Source organism: Passer domesticus, chromosome 7 (assembly GCF_036417665.1).
Source record: "Passer domesticus isolate bPasDom1 chromosome 7, bPasDom1.hap1, whole genome shotgun sequence".
Taxonomy (NCBI): Eukaryota; Metazoa; Chordata; class Aves; order Passeriformes; family Passeridae; genus Passer; species Passer domesticus.
The window spans coordinates 32,010,689-32,036,705 of NC_087480.1; the positions used below are offsets into that span (position 1 = coordinate 32,010,689).

The window sequence follows — 26,017 nt, forward strand, 5'->3', positions numbered from 1 at the left end:
CCCAACAGCAAAATGCTTTTAAAAAATATTTTTAGTTTTCCTTAAACCCTAGCTTTTAGGGTTTTATTGAGGGGCGAGGAAAACAAAACAAGGAGTCTTCCCTGGGGAGGGGGAAGATAATGCCTTGTGAATTCTAACATCAACAGAACAGTTTAATAATAATATTCCTCTGCTGCCTGATTTCTCCTGTCTTCTTTAAATCTTGTGTGCCAGAAGAAACCTTTTTACATTTTCAACCATTCTCTTCAATTTCCCATTAGTTTGAAGACTGTTTGAGCTCTTGGTAGAACTGTGATTCAAGAAATCATGGGTGGGAATCTCTTTCCATGTGCCTGTAGAGTATTCTCTGTGTTGCATCAAAGCAGGACTGTGTTGACTCTTGAATATTCCTCATAATTGATTTCCTTGCAGGACTGTCAATGTTCATCTGAAACAAGAATAGGAAAGCCAGTTCAGTTTTGACAACTGTGATTAGTAGAGGCTGAGAGCAGCAGTGAAGGCTGTGTGGCTGGGCCTGTATGCAGAACATGGCAAGGCTCCAAATGTGAGGGAGTTTAGCAGGATGAGTTTGGTTTGCTCACTACTTCTAGGAAGAAGAAAACAGGGACAATTCAGGCAGGAATTGTCCTGTCAACATGGTTTGGATGGAATGGCTGCAGTGGAAGGAGTAGCTGAAAATCGCTGGTATCCAACCCTGCTTTCCTCTGCTAAGAGTTGTTCCTAGAGCTACAATTAGGTTCCAGAAAAACCTGATGAGTCCAAGTGCCTGGAGGTGCACAGTACCAGTGGAAAAAAAATACTAAAAGAGTTATGGCCTGAGAAAAAATCGAGCCTATATATCAACTTTGTTTAGGAAAGGTTTTAGTTCTTGGAGTTTTCCTGCTGCAAGTCATGATTTGTAGCAGACAAACTGAAGCTCTGCAGGTGTGTAACAGCAGAAAGGTCTGGTGGTCAGCAAAAACACCAGATAAAAGGAACTCTGAAAATCCATCAGCTTATGATGAGTTCCATTGGTTGTGTTCAGCTTGACCTTGTCTGTTAGTGTGGAGAGGAGACATCTAAAGATTTGGTTGGTGCTGATGCCTTTCAGAGGTTGAGATCTTCCTCCTCCAGAGGAGTCATTTGAGTGGCCCCTTTTTAAATGCTGCTGTAATTTGAATATAAACTGTGTTTCATATCCTCATGAGCATCTCGTTTTCTAGAGTGGTGCATACTTCTTGTGTTAATAGCATATATCAAGAAAATGGGAAATTGGGCTGTGCTGAAGCTCTAGAAACCAGATGGGCGATAGAAAGATTCAAATACATACTACTTTAGAAAAAATTGCACAGCTTATTTATAACTGTCCTGATTTAAGCCCTTACGTTTGATTAATGAATTTGTGGTTGGCAATACTGACATTTCCCTAAGTGCAAAATGTGTTGCTGAGTTCCCTATAGCTGCACATAGTAAAAAAAAAAAAAAAAAAAAAAAAAATCCTGAGAAAAAAGGACAAGAATGCATTGTTTTTCCAATTGGCATTTAAAACCAACAGAGGGAACTTTAACATTTGCTCAAGATTTGGACTAGAGGGAGAGTGGTTTAGTCATTTAAACCAGCAATTGCTCTCAGCCAACGTTTGGAAATCCAGCTGATTTGGCTTCTCCTCCAGTGCCAGCAGGGAGGCTGCATTTTGAGACTCTATAATAACTTCATTGTTACATATAAACCAGAAAATAATGTAGCATGATTCTTTAGTTATGTCAACCTGCCAGAGGCAGAGGCAGTGGCAGTAAAAGCCAGTGTTGGCTGAGTTTTGCAAGGAGAGTAATAAGCAGGAGTGTTTAAAGGTCATAGAGCATGTTTGGCTGAGCAGGAATGACTTCGTTCTATAGCTATTTGTCAGGGGGAAAAACCCAGATACTTTACATACACATTTATACACATTTGCTGTTTTCCTGAGGGAAAAAAAAAAAAGAAAAAAGAAAGCAATGTGTCTTGGAATCTTTCTTTTCACCCATTTTGCAAAGGGGACAGCACTGGATAGAGGTTTTACTTTGCTCAGTTATATTTACTCTTGCAAAGAGCAGACTGATATATATATATATCAGCAGTGGGATAATCCAAAATATAGTGAAGAGATATCTATGGCGTCTGGATCTGATTTTAAAAAGAAAAAAAAGAAGAGAACAGATCCATGAATTTGGTTCTTAACTGAGTTGTGCATTTGCTTGTGGTTTTGGTGGATGTAGTTGAAAGATTTGCCTACAGATGAGATGTGGATTCAAATATTAAAATTCTGTGTGGAAAAGATTTTGCGGGGAGGATGGATAGAAGTTTTCACTCCCTTTGGTGCAAGAGGAGCTAGGCATTTGCTGTTGGTCTGCTGTGTGGCACTTCAGGCATTTCTATAAAACAGGAGCTTGTAGTCACCTCGTTGGGAGCCTGGGGTTGGATGTAACTTACAAAGAGCTTTCTGGCCATGGAAATCCTTTTCCTCTCTGATTTTGTCTTCTTATAAGATTCACAGGCAAGCCAGAATTCGATGTTTTCATCACTGTGTTCTGTCTGCAAGTAGGTCTTATAGATTATAGGCCCATCTGTAAATATTTCAGAAGCCAAATTTATATTGCCTGTGTACATGCATTACCTTTAGAGTGCTTTGGAGGTAATAGGGACACTTATAAAGTAGTGTTTCAGCCCTACACTTCAAACTTGCATTTTCCTGCACATCCAGGGCTCCCCAGTAAATCTAATCCCACGGTAAATCTAAGGTAGGCAAAGCTTTGCCTATGTTCCCTGAAGAGCTGCAAATCCACCGAGTTTAGAGTATCTGGCTTTTTATGTGAGTCCACATTTCCATTTTGGGTGTCATAAAGCTTTTAAATTAATTAAAATTTAATGAGTAGTGTTTTTAAGTGCAGTGAAGGAGGCATTTTAAGAAGGGCATCATTCTGACTACTGCTGGAAGCTTGAAGTGTTTTATTTAAAGCAAACTTTGTTGCTGTTGCAGCATTCTGGCCTTTCAAATTTCTGAAGATGTTGAGCACAGCCTGCCATCTGGCAGAGGTGGTGATCACGTGTGCCTGCTGCTTCTGCTGTCATTTTGTCTCTTTGAACAGCTTTCTGTTGAGGAGTTTCTCCTTGTGCTGTAACATACTAGGTTGCTTAAGATTTTAATGGCAAAATCTTCTGTTACAAATGCTGTTAGTCTTCTTGTTCTTTGTAATTTTTCTGTAGTTTGAAAATAATGCCAGTCCTCAGGAGTAATTTTTAGAGGTTTGTGCTGTGACTTTTTCATCTCTATTTTAAAAGATGTAATTTAGCAGTGATGTTCTGGACTGATGCCCAGATGAGAAATTTGGGAGAGCTCTGAGCCCTATATGAAGCAGAGGGGGATGGAGTGGGAAAGTTCAGAATTCCTGCTGCATCTACAGTTCTTCCCATCCCTGAATATTGGAGCTGCCTTCCATGGGATTCCCCTGAATAGATATGCCATTATATGGCTCTATGGTGTACTCTTAAGTGGGGATGTGGCAGACATCATGCCTTCATGAGGCGTCTGTAAAGAAATTACCCATGATTGCAGAAATGGCAATTTTGGGAAAGCATTTGCAGCATGCTACGTTTATTTCCAGAGTGATGTGTGCTAGGCATGTCACAAAGTTGCTTTTCATTAGCTGTGTATAAGGCAGCATATATTGTGGAGCATGAGTTTCTGATTTTGCTTTGTTGGAACTTTTCTCAGCAATCCATCTGGGAAACAAACACACAATTACTTACATTTGCTTGTTACCAGATTTTCAAAAAAATGGGACCACTATAGCACTTCCTCCAGAGACACCCTTTAGAAAAAAAGAGGTCATCATTGTAGGATTAGCTGTGGCTCAAAGTATAAAAAACCTGATTACCTTGTTGAAAATCTGTTCCCTAATTTAAATATGAGCTTTATGAATCTTACATTTTAAAAAGCTTTCTTGCATCTTCCAGATCTTGTGCTTATTATGCTGAGACAAATATTTTTCTTGTTGTAACAAGTACAGTTCCATTTCAAGGTGCTCCACGTAATTCCCCTAGAAATGGCATTCACTTATTTAAACTGTGCTTAGGAGAAACACAAGAAAAGTACTTCCTTTCTAGACAGCAACTTCTTTGGAGACAGGAATCATCATAGAATTCAGAAAATATTGATGTTTGTATTTAGTGGCAAAGTCTTTGGGGCACAAGATCTTACTGTAATATTTCAAGGCCATTAACATCAAAGTTGACTTATCACCTGAGAGCTGAATATAAGCTCCAAGAATAAGGTAAATAATGAAAGGTTAATACAATCTTAGCTGGAAGAGACTTCCACCTCTCATCAGTTGTTTACAATGCAGTGTGACACATTATTACTAATCTGCACAGCCCTCGGAAATGGCTAAAGTCAGATTTTACTTTCGTGTTTGCTATTCTTAAACAGTAAGTTCATAAGCTTGTGGGAGTTTCATGCCTGATTCTGGGAAAGAGCATGGAAGTAGTGAGGTGAGAGACTAAACAATTTAAAGAAAAACAAATGTTGGAGGGCAGTATCTCCATTTAAGTGGACGTAGCTCCATTTACACCAACATATTTTCAAGCACTGCAGTTTTAGGACACCAAGGGTGGTAACGTGGAAGAGATGCTTATGCTTATGTTAGTAAAAGAAAGGACAAGGGGATGTATTTCAGTGGGTGCTTCCATTATGCATCAGCCAAATTTGGAGCATGATCCCCTCTCACTGAGTATTTGCTTTTCATAGCAGGCATAATTTTGTCAACAACTGTTTAGTATCACAGGGCTTTTTAAAATTTAAATCAAAATTTGCTTTGATATGAGTGTTGCATGATGCTTTATAGATTTCTGCTGCAGAACAGCCATTACCTGCTCTGTAGCTTTTTTAATTGGTAATGATTTATAATTTATTTATAACTTGATACAATTCCCTCTTTCTCTGAACAAGCACATGACTAGGCAATTATTTTCTCAGTCTTGTGATCAGTCTGGTCAAAGAAATATAGAGTAACAGAAATGCTACCACTATTGAACTGTGGTGTCAGTAACTCTCTAGTAACTCTTGCCACTAAAAGCTATTTTTTTCCTTCCTGTGAGCTATTAGCCTTCTCTCTGTAAAAACTCATGAAGCATGTGGTCATGGGGAGTGAGAATCTCTAGTTCTTTGAATGATTTTTTGTTCTCCTTACAAACTACTTCTGAGTCATATTTGCTCTTCCTGATGGAGATAATTTTCCACGTGACACATAATTTTTCACCTGTCAGCAACAGCACATGTATAGAATGAGTGACAATCTTGTCTGTCTCACTGAACATCATCAGGAGAGCCATCTTATTTCTATTTCTGATTATTTGTCTTTAGCATTAATCTGTGAAGCAGAAAAACCCTGGCTGAAGGGGCAGCTGACACAGAGGAAAACCTTTTAACCTTTTTACTTTCTTTTAACAAGCAGGAAAATATGAAGAGCAGTAAGGGAATAGGTTATGATGATCTGAATTAATGCCCCTTTAGTAGCTGTTGTTCTGATAGTAAATGTCTTGCTACACTGATTTACAACATGATTGAGTTTGCTGAAACAAATATATTACACTGAAAAAAAAAAACCTTCTCCAAAAATAACTAAGGCTTTATAGCTGGGACTCAAAAATTTAAATTGTAGTGTCCTGTGGAAGCTATTTCTCACTTATCATACACCCTCCACCGTGAGTGTCTCCCCTCACCACCATGGTGCAGAAATCCTCATCCTGTAGTTGGAAACACTGTCTGGATTTCTGCTCCTGACTTCAGGGGTCGTCATGTGCTCCTTACTATTGCCATGAGGGATGTGTCTCAATAAATCAGTTCTGTGTCTGATCTGATACCAGCAGAAAACATTTTGGATGGAAGCACTTCACCGCCCCAATGGGACATGTTCCCCAAATTCCTGTCAGTGCTTGGCCCCCACGGAGCCTGGTGGCACCCGAGGACTTGCAGGAGCCACTTGGCCATGTTTCTTATGCACCGCATGAATATTCAGCCTTTGCCAACAGCCTGAATTCTTTTAAAAGATGGACCCAAAATATTTGGGTTTTTAATTCCTCCCAGGTCCAAATCTGGACTTAATCCAGAGGTGAGTTTGGGCCTATACCCGTGTAACATTAAGGGAGCTCCTGGTGGGATATGCCATCATACATCTGTGTGCTGTTGAGGAAGGGGCTTAAGCTTACAATGAAAACCTCCACTGTGAATTTTGAGGGTTTTTTTTCTCCTACTCAGCTGCATGGACTGCAGAACATAAGAATCTTATCCTTACTTACTTAGAACTGATCACATTTTCTTCTGGTCTGAATATCTTGCAAAGCCAGCAAGTATTTGAACTCATTCTCCTAAACATGGAAAATACAAGAGTTTTGAATCTGTTGTGCTGAGCTGCAGCTTTCTTTAAAAACTTACAATTTATACGTATAGCAGTGCAGTCAATTCTAACAGTATTCTTATTTTGTACATCTGATCTTTATCTATGAGTCATTTCTAAAACATTTGAATAAAAAAAAATTGTAAGATATGAGAACTTAAAAAAAAAAAAGGCAAATTACCAGGCAGTCCAGTGGATGTCTCTCAGGGAAGAATAGAAATGTTAATAATTTTCCCTCTTTGCTTCTCCAGTTATGAAAGGAGATTGAAGGTTGACCCTGACCCAAAGCAGAATAAAAATGGAAGTACTTTTTTTCCCTGAATGCTCAGGGTGACCAGGATCAAAGATCAGAGCTCAATGTAAACTGGACGATGCTGAATAAGTTGTTAAGTGTCTGAGATTAACATTTATATTTGTCCAGCAGGTATCTCAAAGTCGATAAAAGTCATATAAAAATTGCCTTTATATAGATATGATATCCATAAGAGAGGGAGTAGTTTATTAGGATGAGGCAGTTGTAAATGTTTGTCTAAAAAAGACAAAATAAAAAAATCTCTTGTGACATGGGATATGTTTAGTGCTTCTCCTTCGGCTTTCAAGCAATGCCAAATGCTGAGTTTACGTTGGACTGTAAGTTTGTGTAGGCCTGCCTGAAATCAAAATAACCTTATTTATTTAAACTTGAAGTTTCTTTCAGATTTGGGGTTGACTGGCACATATTATACCTATGACCAATTTTTTCCTTCCAAATGAAGCACACAGCAAAACACAGGACAAGGTTCTATCTCCCAGCTTTCTGAAGCTGTGAAATGCTTCCTTTGCCATTAGTGTTGTTTTCCTTATTTCCCATGGGTCTATATTCAATTTTATATAAAACAAGGGTCTCGCCCAGTACCTGCAGGGTATTGAAACAACATAACTTTGCCCAGCTGCCACACTGCAACTCCTGCTCATATTCTCTGCAGCCCTGTAGCACTGCCAGTGGCTGCTGCCCGCTTCAGAATTCTCTCAACTCTGTTCTCTGTTAGGTCTCCATGATTTTTGAATTGTTCCACTAGAATTTACTCATCTCACTCTCTGCCGAAAAGCAGCTGTTTAAAACTACACAATATTCCATATTTAAAATGAAATTATGCATTAAATTCTGGTATATGGTCATTATCTACCACCTTATTTTAGGCTATATTGCCCAATGCCCTCTATTTTGGGTGTTTTCATGTTGCAATCATTCATCTTCTATCCACTGAAATGTAAATGAAATGCAGCCGTTGTGGCTTTTTTGAAACCTGGAGAAATTAATGTAGGTTTCTTAGTATTCAGAGATTCTCAAGAAATATTAGATGAAGCAATAATAAGTAATCTAGTTCAGCTACTTCCATCTGAATTCAAAGTGCCAATTACTAATTTTTTCTTCAGGTGACAGCTGCATGAAGTGACTTTTGTGTAAGGATGTTGTGGTGTGTTTTTATTTTCTTTATTTGACATATTTTACTGCTTAATTTGTGGTTTTGAAATCCCTCTGTGTTTTTCCCTGCTCTTGGAGTGGCACAGGTTCCCCATTTTGTATCTTATGTCGCTAAATTTAGACGCATTCCCTCATTGTTACTCAGCTCGGTTAACTGTCAGTTCCTGTTTGTTGCCTGGCCACTCCCTGCCAAGTTGTCAATCCCTCCTGTTCCTACCTTTTTCCCCGAAAACCTCCCTTGCTCCTCCCCTCCTCAGATGTCAATCCTTTCCCAACCCTTCCCTTTCTTCCAGAACCTTCCCTGACAGTTTGGTATCCTTTGAAACCCCATTGGTTTACTTAAGCCTTTTCCCTCCCTTAAGGTCCTCTATTGGCTTACAGATTGTATTTCCCCGCCTCGTGTTTCACCCCCAGTTCTCCCTATTGGTTAAAAATTGTATCCTCCCCCAAGACTGCCCCTGTTTATAAGCTAGTGCCTGAGCACAATTTAGGGTCTTGGGATCTTGGAGTTGGGGCGTGTGCCATGTATTAAAGTCACCACAGCTCCTGCCTTAAGAGCTGTGCTGCTGCTTTTTGTTCATCTGTGCCGAACCTTCGCTGACAGCTGGAATTCTGCAAGGCCTGCCAAGGGGATCTGTTGTGCCCCTGTTGTCCCCATCACTGGAGTGGGGGCTTAGAGCCCCCCTGCCATGACATAAGGAAATGTTACTGTTCTGAGGAGCCATTTTAATGTGAGTTAGAAGCTTTAAACTTGTTGAGAACACACATTTTCCAAGCATGCACGTCCAGAGCTTTGTGGTTCTTCTTTTTAAGTCAGACTCATTTCCTAATACACCAAGTAACAGAGCATGCTGATTTTATCTTTACCAGTGTTGGTTTGGAACGTTTTTCCACTGAGGCATAGTCTATGTTTCATTAGTCTGACACTGTGTGTTTTTGCTGACAATGGTCTTAACCCTAGAACAAGACAGGCGCAGTACAAAAGCTACAGCGTGCCCTAGCTGCACTAGCAGGGTGCTAATTTTGGATCATCAAACTCCCGCAAGAGCAGCCTGTTACCTGTCACCATATCCTATTAGTGCCCTGTCACTTGTTGTAAATGGTACGTGGCATCTTAATTACTGCTTGCAGCTTTGCAGTGCTCACATAACTCGACTTGGATTGTGGAACTCTTCTCACCAAATATTTATGAGCCATAGTATTTTTTCGCTTTGTTTGTTCTAAGATATTATTGCAACAAGGTAACAAGCTCTTTAATGTATAGGAGCTGTGTGTTTCCTGCAGGACTGATAGTCAAACAAAAAGCCACATGGCTACGACTCTTCTGCAGAAGGAATTGCCTGACTAGTGATAAATTAATCTAAGTGCTGGAGTTATTCATGTCTGTAAAACATATAAGCAGTGCTGATCTGGAAGTGACTGTTTCACTGTTTTTGTATTTTATATTGGAGAAATATCAGGAAAACTGACTTGATACATCAAAAAAAATATTTCTTTACCTTTCAAATTACAGTATACATTTTAATTTCTGAGTACCCTTATTCTGTGCCAATGAATCTGTAAACTACCAAATGCCATAGCTTTTAGGGCACAACATAACTTGCATCAGAGAGATACTGCTATGTAAAAGTTCTGATTGCCCATGTAGTGTTCACACAGAATTCACAGAATCACTGGGTTGGAAGAGATTTTCAAGATCATAGAATCCAATCCATGCCCTAACACTTCAACTAAACCCTGGCACCCAGTGCCACATCCAGGCTTTTTTTAAACACATCCAGGAATGGTGACTCCACCACCTCCCTGGGCAGTCATTCCAGAACTTTATAACTCTTTTAGTGAAAAACTTTTTCTTAATATCCAACCTATATTTCCCTTGGTGCCGCTTGAGGCTGTGTCCTCTGGTTCTGTCAGCACTGCCTGGAGAAAGAGACCAACCCCACCTGAGCACAGGCACCTTTCAGGAAGCTGCAGAGAGTGATGAGGTCATCTCTGAGTCTCTTTTGTCCAGGCTGAACACCCCCAGCTCCCTCAGTCATTCCTCATAGGACTTGTGTTCCAAGTCTCTCACTAGCCTCATTGTCTCCTCTGGAGGTGCTCCAGCCTCTCAACATCCTTTCCAAACTGAGGGGCCAGAACTGGACACAGCACTTGAGGTGCAGCCTCACCAGTTATTCAGATCATTTTGCACTGACTATTACACAGTATATTCACTTATATAGGGCTAAAGGTGGGTGTATATCAGAAACATTTCTAACGTTAATGCCTTTGCAATGCTGAGAACTTTACATGCCAATAGAAAAAATGGGTGTTCCCCCACCTATGCTACATTTTCCTGATAATATTTCAAGGTACAAATCTCATATTTACAAAAACTTCTTTTGGATTGTTTCCTTTGATTAAAAAGCTTCATTTAGTAGTTGCATTTGCCAGGGTAGCTTTCCAAATTTCTTGACCTGCTTTTTTGTTTAGTTATTTTCTCTTAGTGTGGGTGGTCTTAGTATCCCCTGTCCATGTCTGTGCTGCTCATAATAGTGCCTGACTCCTCTTTTGTACATATCACAGGCAAACATTGGCTGTGGTTTCCATCAGAAAAAGCTCCTTTGGGCTCCAATGCTCCACTGATAGAGCCTGTTTACACTGAGATTATCTTGACACCTCTACTGATCAGTAGTGACATGAAGCTGTACTTTACTTCATGGAAATCTTGCATATATTGTCCGAGTCCTGTGACTGATGTTTTCCATTCCTTTATCAAGGTTCTTTTTATGAAATGTGCAGTCCATGTTGGAATGAGACAAAGAGCACGAGTACCCTTGCACTGAAACCAACTTTGTTCTTACAGACAGCATTATGACAGCACTCTGGAGTGCTCTGGGATAACCTTTTTCTGCTTGGACCCATCAGTGTCAGGCTTTTGTATGCTCCTATCTGCCCAACCTGCTACTACATGGCATCTGAGGAATGTTAAAACTTTATAAACTTGTATGAGGTCCTCTATAATTTTTCTTACAGCTGTTGCCCAGGTTATGGCTTATTTTTCAGTTGGGACACATCTATGTTTTGCTCGTTCTTCTCTAGCCAAGTGTTTGAAAGGAGCCGTGCAGTGCAGTAGCACTGAAGTTGCTGTTTGTCAGTGGAAGACTGATGTAACTGACAGGATTTACAGTGATGCTAGGGCTTTGAGAGTAAGCACTGGCTCAGTTGCTTGCTGCAAGTTAGTCACAGCAGGGGATCTTTCTGGAGGGCTTTCTGTCCTTCCTGGGGTGGTTGTGACTTGGGATCTCTGGGAATTTGCCGTTGCCTACAAGGCACAGAGTGACCCTGTTGGGAGGGGAAGGTTGGTCATGTCCGTGCTCCCTCTGACAGCCCAGCTCTGTGCTGTGGTATCTTTCAATCTTCTCTCTCTGCTCTAGCTCATCTTTTTTTCCTCTTACAGAGCCTCCCAGGCAGAGCATGAACTGTGTAGGATTGGAACTTAAACTGAGGTTTGAGTCTCCAACAATGCAGTACACTCATTTATTTTATTGCAGCTCACCCTACTGGTATACAGGCTTTGTGTATGAGATGTGCATCCCTTATCCCACAGCACTGGCTCTCCTGGGGAGGAAATGTGTGTGGTGTGCTCACCTCCAGCAGAACTTGTTGACAGGGCAGCATCACACGAGACCTTGGCCTGTGCTTAAGGAAGGGCAAATATCACTGTGATCTCTTTCCTATTGATTGCTATTTCATTAAATCTCATTCTATATTTGTTGCAGCTTTACACAGGATTTTGGGGTATTTTGTTCCATTTCTCTAATGGGAATGGGCACGAGCAAATTAACTTGAGTTGATTGTTCAAATAATCACGACACTGAGATGTTTCAAGTTCGTTCCGTGCCTCCTCATACTTCTAATGCTTCATAGACAGGCAATTATACACTAAAGCATCTGGGGGCCAGAACTTGACATGTTAAAATATGTCTATAAAGAATCTCATTTGTAGAACTCCTTACTCTGGAAAAAGTTACAGAATGAAAATCCCAATTACATTAATAGTCTGTCATTATTTGTACCAGTACTTCAGTATTTGATATACATATATTTGAAAAATCCTTACATGGGCTTATGCACATTGTTTTTCAAGAGCCTAATTATATCTTATTTTTTACTCTAAACTTTATTTGCATTAAAGGAAAGGTCATCTAAAATCTTATTTTAAAATGAACAATAATGATCTATTTTGGGGGTTTTTTCTATCAGCTGATGTTCAGGGGATCACATACAAGATCATATCTTTGTGAAGTTAAATTGTGCAGTGACTTAGAATCAGTAACCAATGACTTTGTGTTCAAACATTTTCTGTATTGCAGGCATTAAAAAGTGCTGTAATACTGCTTAAAATTGAAATAAACTCATCCTGGGGTTTTCTTCCTAAGCTTGTTTTTACTATTAAACTGAAGAAAATACTTCTGCAAACCTCTGGTGCCTTATACAAAGGGGGGTATTCAGGTGCAGGATTTGTTGCAAATTTCATATTTTGTTGTATCCTTGACCATGCTCTAAAGAAAAATTTGAAGCTTAATGGGTTGCAAAAATGATTTAACAATATACTTCTCTGTGTCAGCTCTTTCCACTATGATCTCTTATAGCTTGATACCAGAAAGTAACCCATCTACTTCCCTTTCCAGAATATTTGCAGCCCACAAGAGTGGGTGGTTTAGTTTTTAGCCAGGTGTGCTGCTGCACTGTAAAACTACATGATTTAACCTAAATCCCACCCTTCCTCCTATTGCATGCAAATTCCACTAGATGTCATGAAGGAGAAGGTTTGAACCACCGTGCCCATCAGCCTCCCCCTGGGGAGGGTGAGTGTGGGTGCAAGCTCTGGGTGAGGACACTGCAGTGACACCTTTACAAATGGTCCCTTCTAGCTTGAACGACTCCTGGTGAGATTCTGAGACCTGCAGGTAACTTCTGATGGGGCCTTTTCCCTTTGGATTCCTTGTGCTGCCAGGTGTAGGGCACAGAACAGCCCTAGGATCATGAAGGATGTGCTACACAGGAACCAATTATTGCTTGGTTTATTCAGTGGTTTAGCTGGATGTACTTTTCCAGAAAGAAAATAAGGGAAATGGAGAAGTATCAAAATTGAGAAAATGCTTTCTTGCTATATATTTGAAAATAACCTGATAAAAAGTTAGGCTATGTGTGCAACAAAGCATCCTTTGCTCACAAGGATGCAGGGAACACTGTTCACAGCTTCAGTCTTTACAGTAGGTCAAAACAACCAATATGTTGTCTGCAGATATAGGGATGATGAAGTGATTTTTGTTTCTGGGTTGAAGTTGGCATTGCCTGCTAATAGTCACTGCCTGAGGAATTTTAATAATTTCTATATTCATGGCTTTAGGTTTTATCAGTAAGGCTGGAAAAATCTTACATTGTGACCCATTTCTGTAAACTCTGTTAACCATTGTCCTGCTGAGTGAGAGCAGACTGGAGTCTAGATAGCCCTTCTGGAAACCTGACCTCAGTTGTACTCTGTGATCTTTCTGTTTCTTTTTTTATTCCTAAAAACTGTTGTGTCATTGTGTTAGCCTGATGGTCTGCAGCCATCTCTGTAGGAAAGGAAATCATGCCACAAGATGGACTAGTTTTTACAGGAACTTTCACCCTACCCCTTCAGTCAGGCTTATCAGAGGTGTGCTGTGGTTTGGATACAAAGCACTGTGTGCTGTGAGACACACTTCCACCAAAGCTCAGCAGTGAACAGGGCTTCTTACACCCCCTGCAGGTGTTTCCTTCTTTGGAAGATGCCAGTTCTTCATCTTGTCATAGTTCAGTGTCAAATTATTGATTATAGTGTGGGCCAAGTCAGAATGTTTGACTATGTTAGTCCAGGGCTCCCCTTTCCTCCAGATGTTTGCTCCAGTGCCTGGAGAGTTTCTGGCTGGACTTTGGGCTTTGTTTGAACACTCAGAGTGTGTTCACGCTTTACTTTAGACTGGCATAAGTGACGAGCATGTTGCCAAACTCATGGCTGGTCAAACTCTGTTCAATATTGGGTCTCTTCTCTTTATCTAAAGCGGCCTTCTTGACCTTCATGATTGACAAACCATTTACCACAGTAAATACATTACAGACTTTTTCCATAGGTAGTATGGAAATTGTGGGTTACTGAGTTATTAGTGTTATGCAGAGAGTGTTTATCTTGTTTCATTTTTGAAGTTAGCCTTCTAATAGCAGAAACCTTCTGGCCACAGTGACTTGACAAAATCCCCAAACCTGTTGCGACTCCACTGATGAAGAGTTTGTAGGCAGCTGTTGCGGACACTTCAGTATTTTGGCTGTGCCACAGATTTTGAAGAGAAGCATTGCTAATCTGCTCTGTTTCTTTTTCTCTCTGAACACAAGACTAGAATGGTCCTGAAAGGTTTACATTTCTGCATTTTATGCTGTACTCAAGATATTTTTAAGTCCATTAGTGAAAGGGACCATGTCACTTTCACAGGGCAGGTCACTGAAGTAGTTTATAGGAGTGCTTTAAAGCAGTGTGGTGCTTAGGCTGTGTTGTGCTTGAAGAAACTGAAGGAGAAGTGCTCAGCAGAATGTAAATGTTGATCATCTTTAGGGTCTTTCGAGAGGGTAATTTCTGGGGGTGTTTTGAGAAATGAGGGGGAATGAGTTTCTTTTAAAAATAGGCACATTGGTTCTTGATTTGTTTAAATCTCCTTTTAATGACTAAAACATTTGAGGCTTTATCTACCCAAGCAAAGCCAGGGGATAAACTTAAGTCCCCTCTGACTTTATTTCTGAGCATCCAAGACAATTTTTAATCATCCAATGAATATTAAGCAATAACTTGTTTTTCTGCCTCTGTTTAATGACTGAAGATTTCATTTCAAAAAGCCTCATCTGTAGACATTACACACTCTGATAAGACCAACTCATGTCTATGAAAGGAAGATGAGAGCATCTAATTTTGTCATGTTCTACTATCTATTTTTTCTTTTCACAACCATAAAGAAGGTGACATGTGAAAAGCCTGTTGCTTAGGTGTGGGCTGGGAGGAGTGGCACTGAGGAGTCTATGGTGGTGAATTTGAACTGTTCATCGTGATCTCAGCATTAATTTCCTTCGTGTTTCACTGTTCATAATAATGCAGTGTTTCCCTGAGTGGCATGTTCAATGTGTGGGAGAGATTTATACTATGCTATACCATATTTTTATTTAGGATAATATTAAAAATATCTGTTTTGGTTAATTCAGTCTTCCAAATTGGAGAGTTCAAAGCTAGTCTGCTAACTACACATTCAGGGTCTGCTGGACTCTTGAGTCCTTCCATAAAGAAAACTGAAACAGAGAGAAGTTAATTCACTTCAAAAATGTACCTGAAGATGGCACAGTGATTGATTTTTCCACTGGAACATTAACAAACAATGAAAATGTTTTCTCAGGAGTAAGGTAGAACACTTAAAGAAAAGTCTGAGTCACTACAGTCAAATCTTAAAGCTTTCCATGTACTTCATCCTGTTTTCCTGTGCTGCTGTGCAGCTGATGGCCAGCCTGATTCAACTGTTTCTTTTAGAGACAGTGAACAGAACAGTGAATTTCCATTCTCTCATGGTATATCTTTTCCAAAGAGGGGAAGTGAAATCTAGTTTAAGAAAAAGGCCCAACCCACAGCTGTGAAACCAATGTGTGATGTTGGGGCTGTTCCTGAGCATGAGTGGAGGGAGATGAGTGCACCCACCTTGCACATGAGCCAAGGGTGACAGAAATCTCTGAGTCCTTTGATCTGTGTGTTCTGAGTCATCCACATCCCTCAGACCTTGTTAAAACAACCACTTTGGACAGGCCTGCTACAGCAACAGACACATAATCCCAGGCTTCCAGCATCCCAGAGCCAGGCCTGAATTTCTGCTGTTACTTGCTTGGTGAAATGTGGTCATGTTGTCAGAGGTGCTCAAGTGGGCTGGAATATCTCTGGAGTTAACAATCTGAGCAATTGACCTTTGCTGTTGCTGTTAGGTTTGTATTGCTGATAAGGTGAGAGACTTGAAAATAGCTGAGGTTGTTGGGTTGTGAAGAGTGAAATACTTTCTTTTGAAGAAGAAAAATACCTTTCTGCTCTTTCACTCTACCAAATTATGAAGTAGGGATAGATGCTTGTGGAAGAAAGTCAAAAGTCTGTTCTTCCCTTCTCAGAAACTCTGTTCTACTCTAACTGTGTAATACAGGTTGGTGCAATTGCTATGACAGTCTCCTCTCCTAGCAACAAGCCATTCAAAAATAAATAAAAATCCTACCTATCCATGCTATTAAATATGATTTTAGTCAGAAATTTCATATAGGTATGTTTGGCTAAATCATAGCAAAACTGTGAAACAGTGGGGAGCAGTGGAAGATCGGGGCCATAATAATTTGAGGGATTTACAGTCAAAAGAATAATGTTATTTGAATGCAGTGTCTGTTTAGAGGGTAGCTGATACTTCAGAGTTCTCTTTTATCTTCTGTGAGCTTGAAGTTCTGCAAACAGAGACATTTGGTCCATATAAACTGTGTTAGAGCAAACATGGTGATGTACCTTGTGTGGGAGGCCTTGTTGTTATTCCTACTTCACAGCAATTAGATTTATTCCTAGTGATCCTGAAAAATTAATTCGTGTAAGAGTGGCAACTGGAGACTGGTTTAGTTAATACAGGAGCATCCAAGTTTTGCAGTCAGACTCTCAGGAGCCTGTAATTTAAAAATGATACTGCAAGACTGGGGTCTTTTCTTCTGCATTTATTAGCTTAGAAAGGAAGATGGCATTTCCAATGGCTTCCAGCTATTACAGTAGGTGATGGTGGAGGTTGGCACTTTTCTATGTTCCTTCTAGCTGTTTTGCATATGACACAGATTTTGATTCTCCCTTGGAGGTCCAAAGTCCCCAAGGGTTGGCAATAAGAATATGGTCTGTTCTGGCCAAGAGGTGACGTCTCTGAATTTATAGCTTCTCCCTTTGGTACAGAACAGAGTGGAGCTCACAAAGCTCATGTTATTCTGGAAAAATGCGGAATTTGCATGGGTGAGATAAAATCTTGTGTTGCCAACCATGTGATACCAGTGTCTCATGATGGGAACTCATAAAACCAAGGCATTCTTTGACTTATTTTCATTACAAGCTGTAATGTCACAAGGTCCCCAACACTGGAGTTTTGGGAGTGCTCTTGTTCTTAGGTACATATTTCAACCATAATCACAACTTTTCTTTTTTGGGGGTTGTGAGGACGGGTTTGTGTAAGTCAGTATCACCTGCTGCAGATATCTCAGATTATGATTGTAGAAAATGGGCAAAAAGAAGGAGAAGTGGTGAAGGTAAAATTAGTATTTGAATATAGAGATGAGAAATAGTAGCACAGTGAGACTGAAAGAATTGCGTGTTTCAATATTTCAGTAATCAAAATGGAAAAATCACTTCAAATAAGATGTAAAACCACTATAAATCTTTATTTTTAACCGTATTTTAATGACAAGTTACTTATTATTTTTCAATAAATTAAACAGCAAAGATGCTACATACCTGTCTGTTGAATATCAACTTAATAAAAATACAGCTTATACAAATCTTACATAATTTAAACCATAGAGATTTTAAGACATACCAATTTAGAATATATTTACATAGCACAACAGCATTGTGGAACTCACACCTATTAACACTTCACATATTTTTAAAAGAGATGTCATTGTCTTGGCATTTTCTTGTTATGCCAAAAATTGTCAGTCATCCTCGTTCTTCTTCTGCACTTGATAATCTTTTCCCAATGCTCAGCTCATAAGTCTTGCGCTTCCTAACAATCAGCAGTACTCTGGGATCTAAGACATGGTTCAGTGTTCATAGTGCAGATCAAGCCTTGGTTTCCATGTCCTGCCTTGACTCCGTGGCGTGCGGGAAGAAGGCGTTTTCTCCCTGTGCTGCTCTCACCCTTATGACAGCATCACCAGCTTTTATCCTGCATCCTGTTTCCTGTGAAGCTGTTTGTATCTCTCTCATACCCCTCCTCCCAAGACAGGGATTTTCCTTGGCAAGATCCAACCACTGTGGAGGATCTCTTCACAGGATATTTGATAGAGTCTCCTTGGCTCTTCACGCCTCAGACACTTTATTTTGAAGTGTTGGTTTGCAGCTGGTTCAAAAGGTTCAGGTAGGATTTGGATTTTAAAAATCTTGGATATGAATCTCTTTCCATAAGGATGTACACTGTTTTCTGGGCTTCATCAAAACTTGTGTGAGTTGGGTCTTGAGCCTTTTTGGCTGTTGCTTCCCTCATCTGATAGTCAATATTGATCTGGAATATAAAAAAAATAAATGCGGTTTAAAACTTAACTTTGAATGTAGTCTCTTTTGTATATTTCTTTGTCAATACATGCATTTGCAGCCTTAGAACTCTGACAGCTCAGTGTCAGAACTGTAAGTTCGGGGAAATCAAATACCTGTATCCCAGTTAGGCACAAAATTTGTTGTTCACTATAGAAATGTAGTTTGTTCTGGAGTCAGAATTAATATAGCTCAAATTTGAGGAACAACCTCCAGTTACTAAAAGAAATCCTGTGTTGAATGTCTCCAGTTTAGATATGATCAATATACAGAACTTTAACTTTTCCAGAAGGTCAGCATATTTTAAAAGACAAGAAATGTTCTGTGGTGCTTCCACTCACAAACACAAAGATTCTTCAAAGACTATCAGCAATTCAAACTGGGCTGGCTCAAAGAAGAGCTTCATGTGCTGAGTCCTGCTGAGCTCTGCCGGGGGCTCTCCCAGCACTGGCCTGCTGCCTGTGACTGTTTCTGAGATTTCATAATGTTACTCTGCAGGTAGCTGTGATTCAAGAAGGGACCTGAAAGTGAGTCTGTGTCTTCTTACGCCACTGAGTGAGTGTGTGAGCATCTCAGTGGAGCCATATTCTCCCTTCTAACTCTGCACAGGCTGGCTTTATACGTACCTGCTTGATGGCATCTGACTGAACAAACTCCTCGTAAATCCTCTCTGCTTTGTCATGTAAGTGATCAGACTTGGTTTTCTTGTAATCCTCACAAGCCAGCCAGAACTCAATGTTTTCCTCACTGAACTCTGACTTCAGGAACTCCCGAAAGACACCTTGACCACCTAAAGCCAACACAAATAATTAATCTTTTACGGTATGATGCTTGTGACCAGGGAGGAGAAAATAAATAGCAGGATTTGTATTGAAATCTGATGTAAAATCTTGCCAAAATACACTCTTCTTCCCCTCTTCAATGTGCTACAGATATTCTAATATTAAGGCTGATGGGAGTCTTCCAAATTATGTTCAGTGTTTTTAGATCTAGACTCTGGGTCCTCATCCTATAACAATGGATTCTATTCCTTCCTAAATGGATTGTCTTGGGGTATAAGTGTAGAGAAAATTCCAGATTAAACTGATAATCCAAGGATTGAAGACTGTTTAAAATGAGCTATTTGGGGGTTAATAGCTATACTGAAAATGGAAAAAGACCTCAAAACCCAGTTTGGAAGCCAAGCTGTAGCAGTGTCCAAGTTACACTAGAGCTGCAAAAAACTGAAGTGTACCTGCCCATTGTCTGACTGTATACAATTCTACAGCTTTGCCTGTTTGGTGAGATTAGATAAAACTTTGTTCTCAGAGTAAGAACTAAGTCATATTGAGGTAACAGACTTACTTTGGCTGGCCAAGAGCTTTTCCAAAGATTGTGACCACTGAATGACTTCCTCTGCAGAAAGCCTAAGGTGACAAGAAAAAGAAAAGGCTTTAGGGAAGAAACTATGGGGTTTTGTTTGCATGTCTGAAGGAGACAAAGTTTATAATTTATCATTATATTCCAGGAATATATGCCAGGTATTTTACTAAATTGACAGCTTTGTTATAATCTGAGATCCTGGAGACAGCCCACATCAAGAAAAATAATCAGAGATGGAAAAAATAGGGAACTATGATGTTATCTTGAATTCCATTCCCAGGAAAATAGTCTTTTACTGTAACTATAATAAAATTATTTTGTACCTGTACTTCTGTTTCCATGTTTTTGTAATAAGAATGGTAATACCCTACTCCTCATTTAAGTGAGAAGCATTTTTTCTTGTAAAACTTGAGAGAACAGTTACAATGTCCCTCTGATAAAAATGGATTTAAGAGAAGTGTCTTCTCCCTCACTGTTTGATGCAAACATATCAAATCACTAATTGAAAATCCGTAACTCCATGAGTAGCTTCTAATTACTAATGTTCACCTCTCTCGTATTTTGGAAATTCTACATGATTTTACAATATTTGTTGTTCTAGAAGTAGTTTAGAAATTAAGTAATTTACTATACAGTAATCTAGCTATGATTGTATTTTATGACTTGGAGGGTTTCTGTACTTACATGACATTTCTAGAGCTGGAAGTCTTGATCCCAGATTCAATATGTGGCACCATGCACTTCAAATAACTTTTGAAATCTGCACCACTGAAACAAAGAACAGACATTTTTTAATCCATTAGAATTGCAGTAGCACTTAACTTCTTTTTAAATTTTCTTCAAACTTTCAGAGACAGCCCCATTCTATGACTGAAGTCTGGGAAGTTGCATATCCAAGTAATTTTTTAAAAAAGTCTGAGGGCCCCCCTGTATCCAAATTCTGTTTTGGATTATTTAAAGTAATCAATTCATTGATATGCCTCAGCTCAAGGTTTTTTAAATGATGTTGCAGTCCTGGGCTTTGAACATGTTTTGTGCATTTAGCCTGAACCGCAGCACTAATTCTTAATCTCCAAGATTGGTAGAGTGTTATTTTCACTTCTAATACATTAAGTTTTATACTAAGCTGTATATACTTACAAAGCCTTTTGCTTCTTTTTATGGACTTTGCCTTTTGCAAGCTTGCAATCTTCTTTCCCATTTAATTCAGTCATGTTGTTGTGGGAGAAAAAGAATCCAGGCATTTTCCTTGGCTTAAAGTGAAGCGCCCCTGGCCATGATCATCCTCCAGCCGCGAGTGACAGCTCCCTGCCTCTGCTGCCGCCTTTTATTGACGCAGGCAGCCCTGCGAGCTGGTGTGAGCAGAGCTGTTTATCATACATCTTCATCACAAACTCTGGAAGTTCCCCTTTCAGTGTTCAGTGACGTGAGTCTTTTTCAAGAAAGAAAACAGCAGTGTCTCGTGGTTGAGGTTATACCAGATGGGGCTGAATTGCTTTGGGGTTGTTATGTGTCACTCTGTATGTCTGTTAAAAAAAAAAAAAAAAAAAAAAAAACCACCACCATACCAACAAAACTCTTTAGAACTTTGAATTCTTGTCTCTTTCTGATGGGTGCTTGCAAGTCAGAAGTATTTTTTTGTTTGATCAATACAGCAGCAAATACTGCAGGTTTTTTCTTGACAAAATTCACTTGTTGCATGTCTGTGTCCTGCAATTTCATTCTTGTCAGTTGGTTAGGTGGGCTCAGCTGAAGACAAGGGGAAGGTACTTTAACATACCCCAGTAATAAAGTTCTATATGCAGCAAACTATTTGCAAGTCCCCTGTTGCTCTTCAGACTAGAGCATTACCTTAGACAGGTTTGTTTGGACAAGCTGTGTGAAAATATTAACTTGGTTAAATATTTGCAAGTCAGGTTGTTAGGAAGCACAATGCCATATTTCAGGAATACCTCCCTAATTTTTAGTGACTTGGCATGTATACATATTAATTAGGCTAGAGCTGTTGTTGTAAACAGTGTGAAAATTACAAGCTGTTTGAGGGAGGTGTGAGTTGTTTGTACATACTTAAGCTCCACTGCATAAAAGCAGCCATGGATATAAAGCAAGATAAAGAATTAAGCGTAACTCTCTTATCTGTCCAGGATGGTGATTTAGATGTTGAAATACTTAATCTGGCCCCTGAGCATCCCAATTTCTGCTAGTTTGCTTGAGTTCTTTTTGAATGTGATGTTTCAAAATTGTTGAGCTTTTGGGTTTTTTTTTTTTTTTGTTTTGTTTTTTTTTTTACTAAATAGCGTGATTACTTATGAATAGCTTGTGAAAGATTCATGCAGGGCTGCATATGACGGTGATAACTGCTGACACATCCCCAGCTGGGAGCCTGAGAGCCACCTGCAGACAGATGTGTGAGGACAGACAGTCAGCCTGGGGCTGGTTTTAACCACAGTGGGCTGCCGGTCCACTGAGTGCTGGCAGTGACACAAATGTGTCTGCAGGAAATATTTATCTCCAGGCTACCAGGCAAACACTGCCCTTTGTGCAGGGGCAGAGGTGTTTACTGACTGCTCTTACCCCTCTGAACAGGGCGCAAAAGAAAGGAAGGAAGAGATGTTATCAGTGCTGGATTTGTTTTCATATCTAACCTGCTCGTTTTGACGTTCTGCTCCCCTCAGCGTCTCATCCCGCTCCCTCAGTTAGGAGCTGTCCTCAGTGGGAGGTTCCATTGCTGGCAAGGTCAGAGGGATGATGCATCCAAACCATTCTTAGAGGAGGGCAACTAAAGGGTAAAAAACATCAGGGAAAATAATTTCCCATCTGATCTCCCAGAGCTCTGTAGCCTCCGGCTAAAAGTAGGGCAATGTCATGAACTTACAGCAGCTGGTAATTATAAGTAATCCACCAGTGAATTTCTCTGAGAGTGAGGGTACAGGATGACTTGCTTTTTTGTACCTGTTATCAATGACGGGCTGTTGACAGTTCATTTACAAGATGAGGAATGTCTTTTCTCCATTTAAAATTAAATTACTGTCTTTAACTTTGGGATTTGCTAAACATATCAATGCACGCAACTGGTGTTGAGTCAGACCTTGCTGTCGAAACGAATTCTCATTCTACTGAGTCTCATTGCACTTCACCTTCTTCCAATAAATATTGTCTAATAAAGAAAAAACAGCATCCTTGTCATTTACATCAGGGTAATGCTGCTCTTCCACAGCATTTGAATTGCTTTCTGGGTCATACAATACTTGAATTGCTTTCCAGGTACTTTATTTGGTGGAGGAGGCCAGTGGTAGTATGGGATAACTCTTAGGTGACTTGTTGCTTGCAGAGATACCATACCACTGGACCCCAGGGGAGGTGGTAAGATTTGCTTTGCAGTCTTGATGCTACTGGACTCAAATGCAGTCAAAAGTGAAGTAGGAATAGGTTGAATACTATGAGGAAGTTGTGCCTGCCAAGCAGACAACCTGGAATTAGCTGATGTCCTTATGTTCTGCTGTTCTCATATCCCAAATTCATAGTGCTCTTAACACACTGGGGAGACCTTTCCAATATTCCACATCACTAAACCCCAATCTCTTCATTGCTACTTGGGCTCATTATCCCTGGTCAAATTTGTTTAAAAAAAAAAACAATTAGTGCTGCATGCCTGGTTCACCCTAATCCAGATCTATTTGTAAACTTGTGTAATAATTCATGCAAGAGGGTACATGTAGAAATGTACAAATGTAGAAAGAAGACTTGGAGTTTTGTCTGCTTTGGAGAAAGGATGAACATTTGGCGCATAGAGTCCTAGATTAGGGTCCTAGAAAGTGTAAAGACAATGTAAAGCCCCAATATCCTCCTGTCTTCCAGTAAATGCTGCTCAAACTCTGCATCCATTATCAGACATATCAGTCTGATATAATCATATGATTATCAGTCACTTTTTTCCTATATTGTGGACAAATCCTTTCTTCCTCTGAGTAACTTTGATCTTCTGGCATCCTTTTTTTTCTCAATGGAATATTTCACTGACTCTGGTTCACTCTTTCTATGCAAGCCTACTCATCTTTAAGGTTTTACTTGTAAAGCCCAGTGCAAATTTCCCAATCTCAACAATGGGAAAAACTGTGTACAAGACTTAGGTACGTGTACAACTGAAGTGAGAGGGAAAAGAGGAACTGTAAGATTCATAGGGCTGGCAAGAATATTTTTTTAACTGCTGGAGCAACATTCTACTTCTACAGACCACAGAAAAGCCAGGAAGAGACCTGCATGGAGTTTCCTAAGTGAAAAATTCTTTGCTAACTCTGACTTCGGTTATTGTAAGCGGTTCTGCTTTATGAAAGAGTTGGACTAGGTCCCACAGGTGGATTAGATGTTGACTCCCTACAGTTTTCATGATTCTATTGTCCTGAATACTCAGCCTTTACATTTCTAGTGATGAAAGTGATGCTTATTTGAACTTTAAACTTTAAAAATACGATGCTTCAAACCCATATGCATTCATCTATATTGAATATTGGGTCACTATCCTTCTTTCCTGTAGACAAAAATGTCTGGTGGGATTTAACATGATACCATAAGGAATAGTCATGTTCTGACACAGCAGAAAGCTCTTCACATAACTTCTTCACTCCTAATTTTCTGGATTTCTTTCAGTTTTATCCTGGGATGCTTGGTAACAGACCTGCCTTTTTCATCTCCCACAAACTTAATCTGCAAATATACTTTTCTCTATTTCATGCATGATAGCCAATTGCTGCTTGAAATACTTCCTCACTTAAAAACTCTTCTCTTTTCCTATTATTACAGGAAATTGCAAAAATATTTTAAGCCTTACAGTTTTAGGGTTTATCAGAATAATCCCATTATTTGATACAAAACCTTCTTTGTCTTAAGGTTGGCATTGTCTTAGTTGATTCTGTGCAGTAAAAGGACAGAGGAAAACTTCTTCCAGGAACAGCACCATAACTGGCTGTCACCAGCTGGTGTCTACTCTTTTCCAGATTTCTTCTAGGTTTGTGATGAGTAATTACTCCAATTTTATGTGCTCAGAAGATGCTTAAAAATATTTGCTAATATTCAGCCTCTTTCCATGCATCATTTTCTATTCTTTCTGGAGACCACTTGGTAGAGTTCAAGTGAAAGAATTCTGAGAAAATTTCCAAGGTTACAACACTGGGCAGGTTCGGTTAAAGCAAAGAGGACAAAAAGTTCCATAAACTCCAAGTCCCATTTGCTGGTCAAAATTATTTCTAGCTTCTGCTTCTGACTTCTTCTTTTCTGTTTCTTTTTGGTCACTCTTGTCTGGCCTTACCCTCACTCATTCTCCACTTCAGCCCCACTTTGTTTCTGAGTGTTCTGTTTTGGCTTAGGCAAGTTGTCTTCCATGGGTGGCCAATTTTCAGTTTTGCTGCACTCTTGTTGTTGAGCATAAACTTCCTTGGAGTTAATATGACCACATCTGTGCTGAGCTCGAGTGCCCAGTCAGGCAGTGCTGCCCCACTGCAGAACTCCCCTTGCCCGTCACATAGCTGAGCGTTAGCTTAGCTGTGAAAACAAGTGATTTCTCTGAAATGCGTCTGTCTCTTATGTGACCTAAAGAAATCAACTACTGATAATCCATCTCTCTAGCACTTAAGGGAAATAGAAACTACTTTCTGTGGGAGAGGAAATAGTCTGCATTAGAAAACAAAAGGGTGGTGGGTGCTTTTGAGCTGCAATGATATTATTTTGAAATGTTAACATTTTCTCTCACATTATGTAATCAGTCCATAACAGAGTAATGGTAGCCATCATGAATTATTTTTAGAATTAATTTCTGCTACAAGCAGAAGTTTTCTGGAAAGAAATCCTGAAGCCACCAAGATCAAAATCTTGCTGCTGTTTTTAGTGGACTCATTTTTGATGTTGGACTGATTTGATTGAGAATTGGGTCTTTTTGAAGGCTGTTTGTTTGGGGTTTTTTTGAAGTTAAGAGGTTCCCCATGTTAGCTTTTGTTCCTGATTAATTCAGTGAGTTCTAATCTTGCAGCCAATAAGGCATGAGTGGGGCTGAATGGTATCCAGCTCCTCAAAATACAGAAGTAGTTCTGGATTTGAAAAATAAGTGGACCCTAATGCTAACCTGCATTAAGGAATACCACAAGCTAAACTTTGATTAATGATCCACCACTTGAGAGAGTCTTGTGGCATTGGATCTATGAGAGACCTGACTCTGAAGGACAAGGGACCAGAGCTTTCCTGAAATCTGTTTTTAGCTCCTTCAGTTCCTCACTATATAATGGCAATGCAGGAATGTTCCTGCAAAATTCCAGTTCAGCTCAAAATTACCCCGTCTGTCTCTGAAGTATCTGCAGAATGTTTTTAGGGGACTTCTTTTTGTAGGGTTTCCCCTAGCTTCTGAGAGAACCTTGTGGAGTGTTGGCTTTTTTTTCTGTACCGAGA

At 39.7% G+C, this 26,017-nt stretch overlaps 2 protein-coding genes and 1 long non-coding RNA gene across 4 annotated transcripts in view; 1 reads left to right on the plus strand and 2 right to left on the minus strand.

Moving 5' to 3' along the window:
* LOC135304723 (uncharacterized) overlaps window positions 1-26,017 on the plus strand; it is a 119,037-nt gene that overhangs the window by 25,663 nt on the left and 67,357 nt on the right. The gene's annotated exons all lie outside the window — the stretch shown is intronic.
* RGS13 (regulator of G protein signaling 13) lies at window positions 257-13,962 on the minus strand. Its single transcript, XM_064426377.1, is given in 6 exon segments — window positions 257-427; window positions 2,413-2,579; window positions 3,763-3,824; window positions 6,310-6,378; window positions 6,743-6,781; window positions 13,856-13,962. Coding segments are annotated over 6 exon segments (615 nt in total).
* On the minus strand, window positions 17,361-20,958 carry RGS1 (regulator of G protein signaling 1). Its single transcript, XM_064426360.1, has 5 exons — window positions 20,723-20,958; window positions 20,267-20,350; window positions 19,565-19,626; window positions 18,847-19,010; window positions 17,361-18,191 (listed from the first exon to the last, which is right to left on the minus strand). The coding sequence occupies exons 1-5, from the start codon at window positions 20,824-20,826 to the stop codon at window positions 18,006-18,008; spliced, it is 600 nt and encodes a 199-aa protein (XP_064282430.1). The 5' UTR covers window positions 20,827-20,958; the 3' UTR covers window positions 17,361-18,005.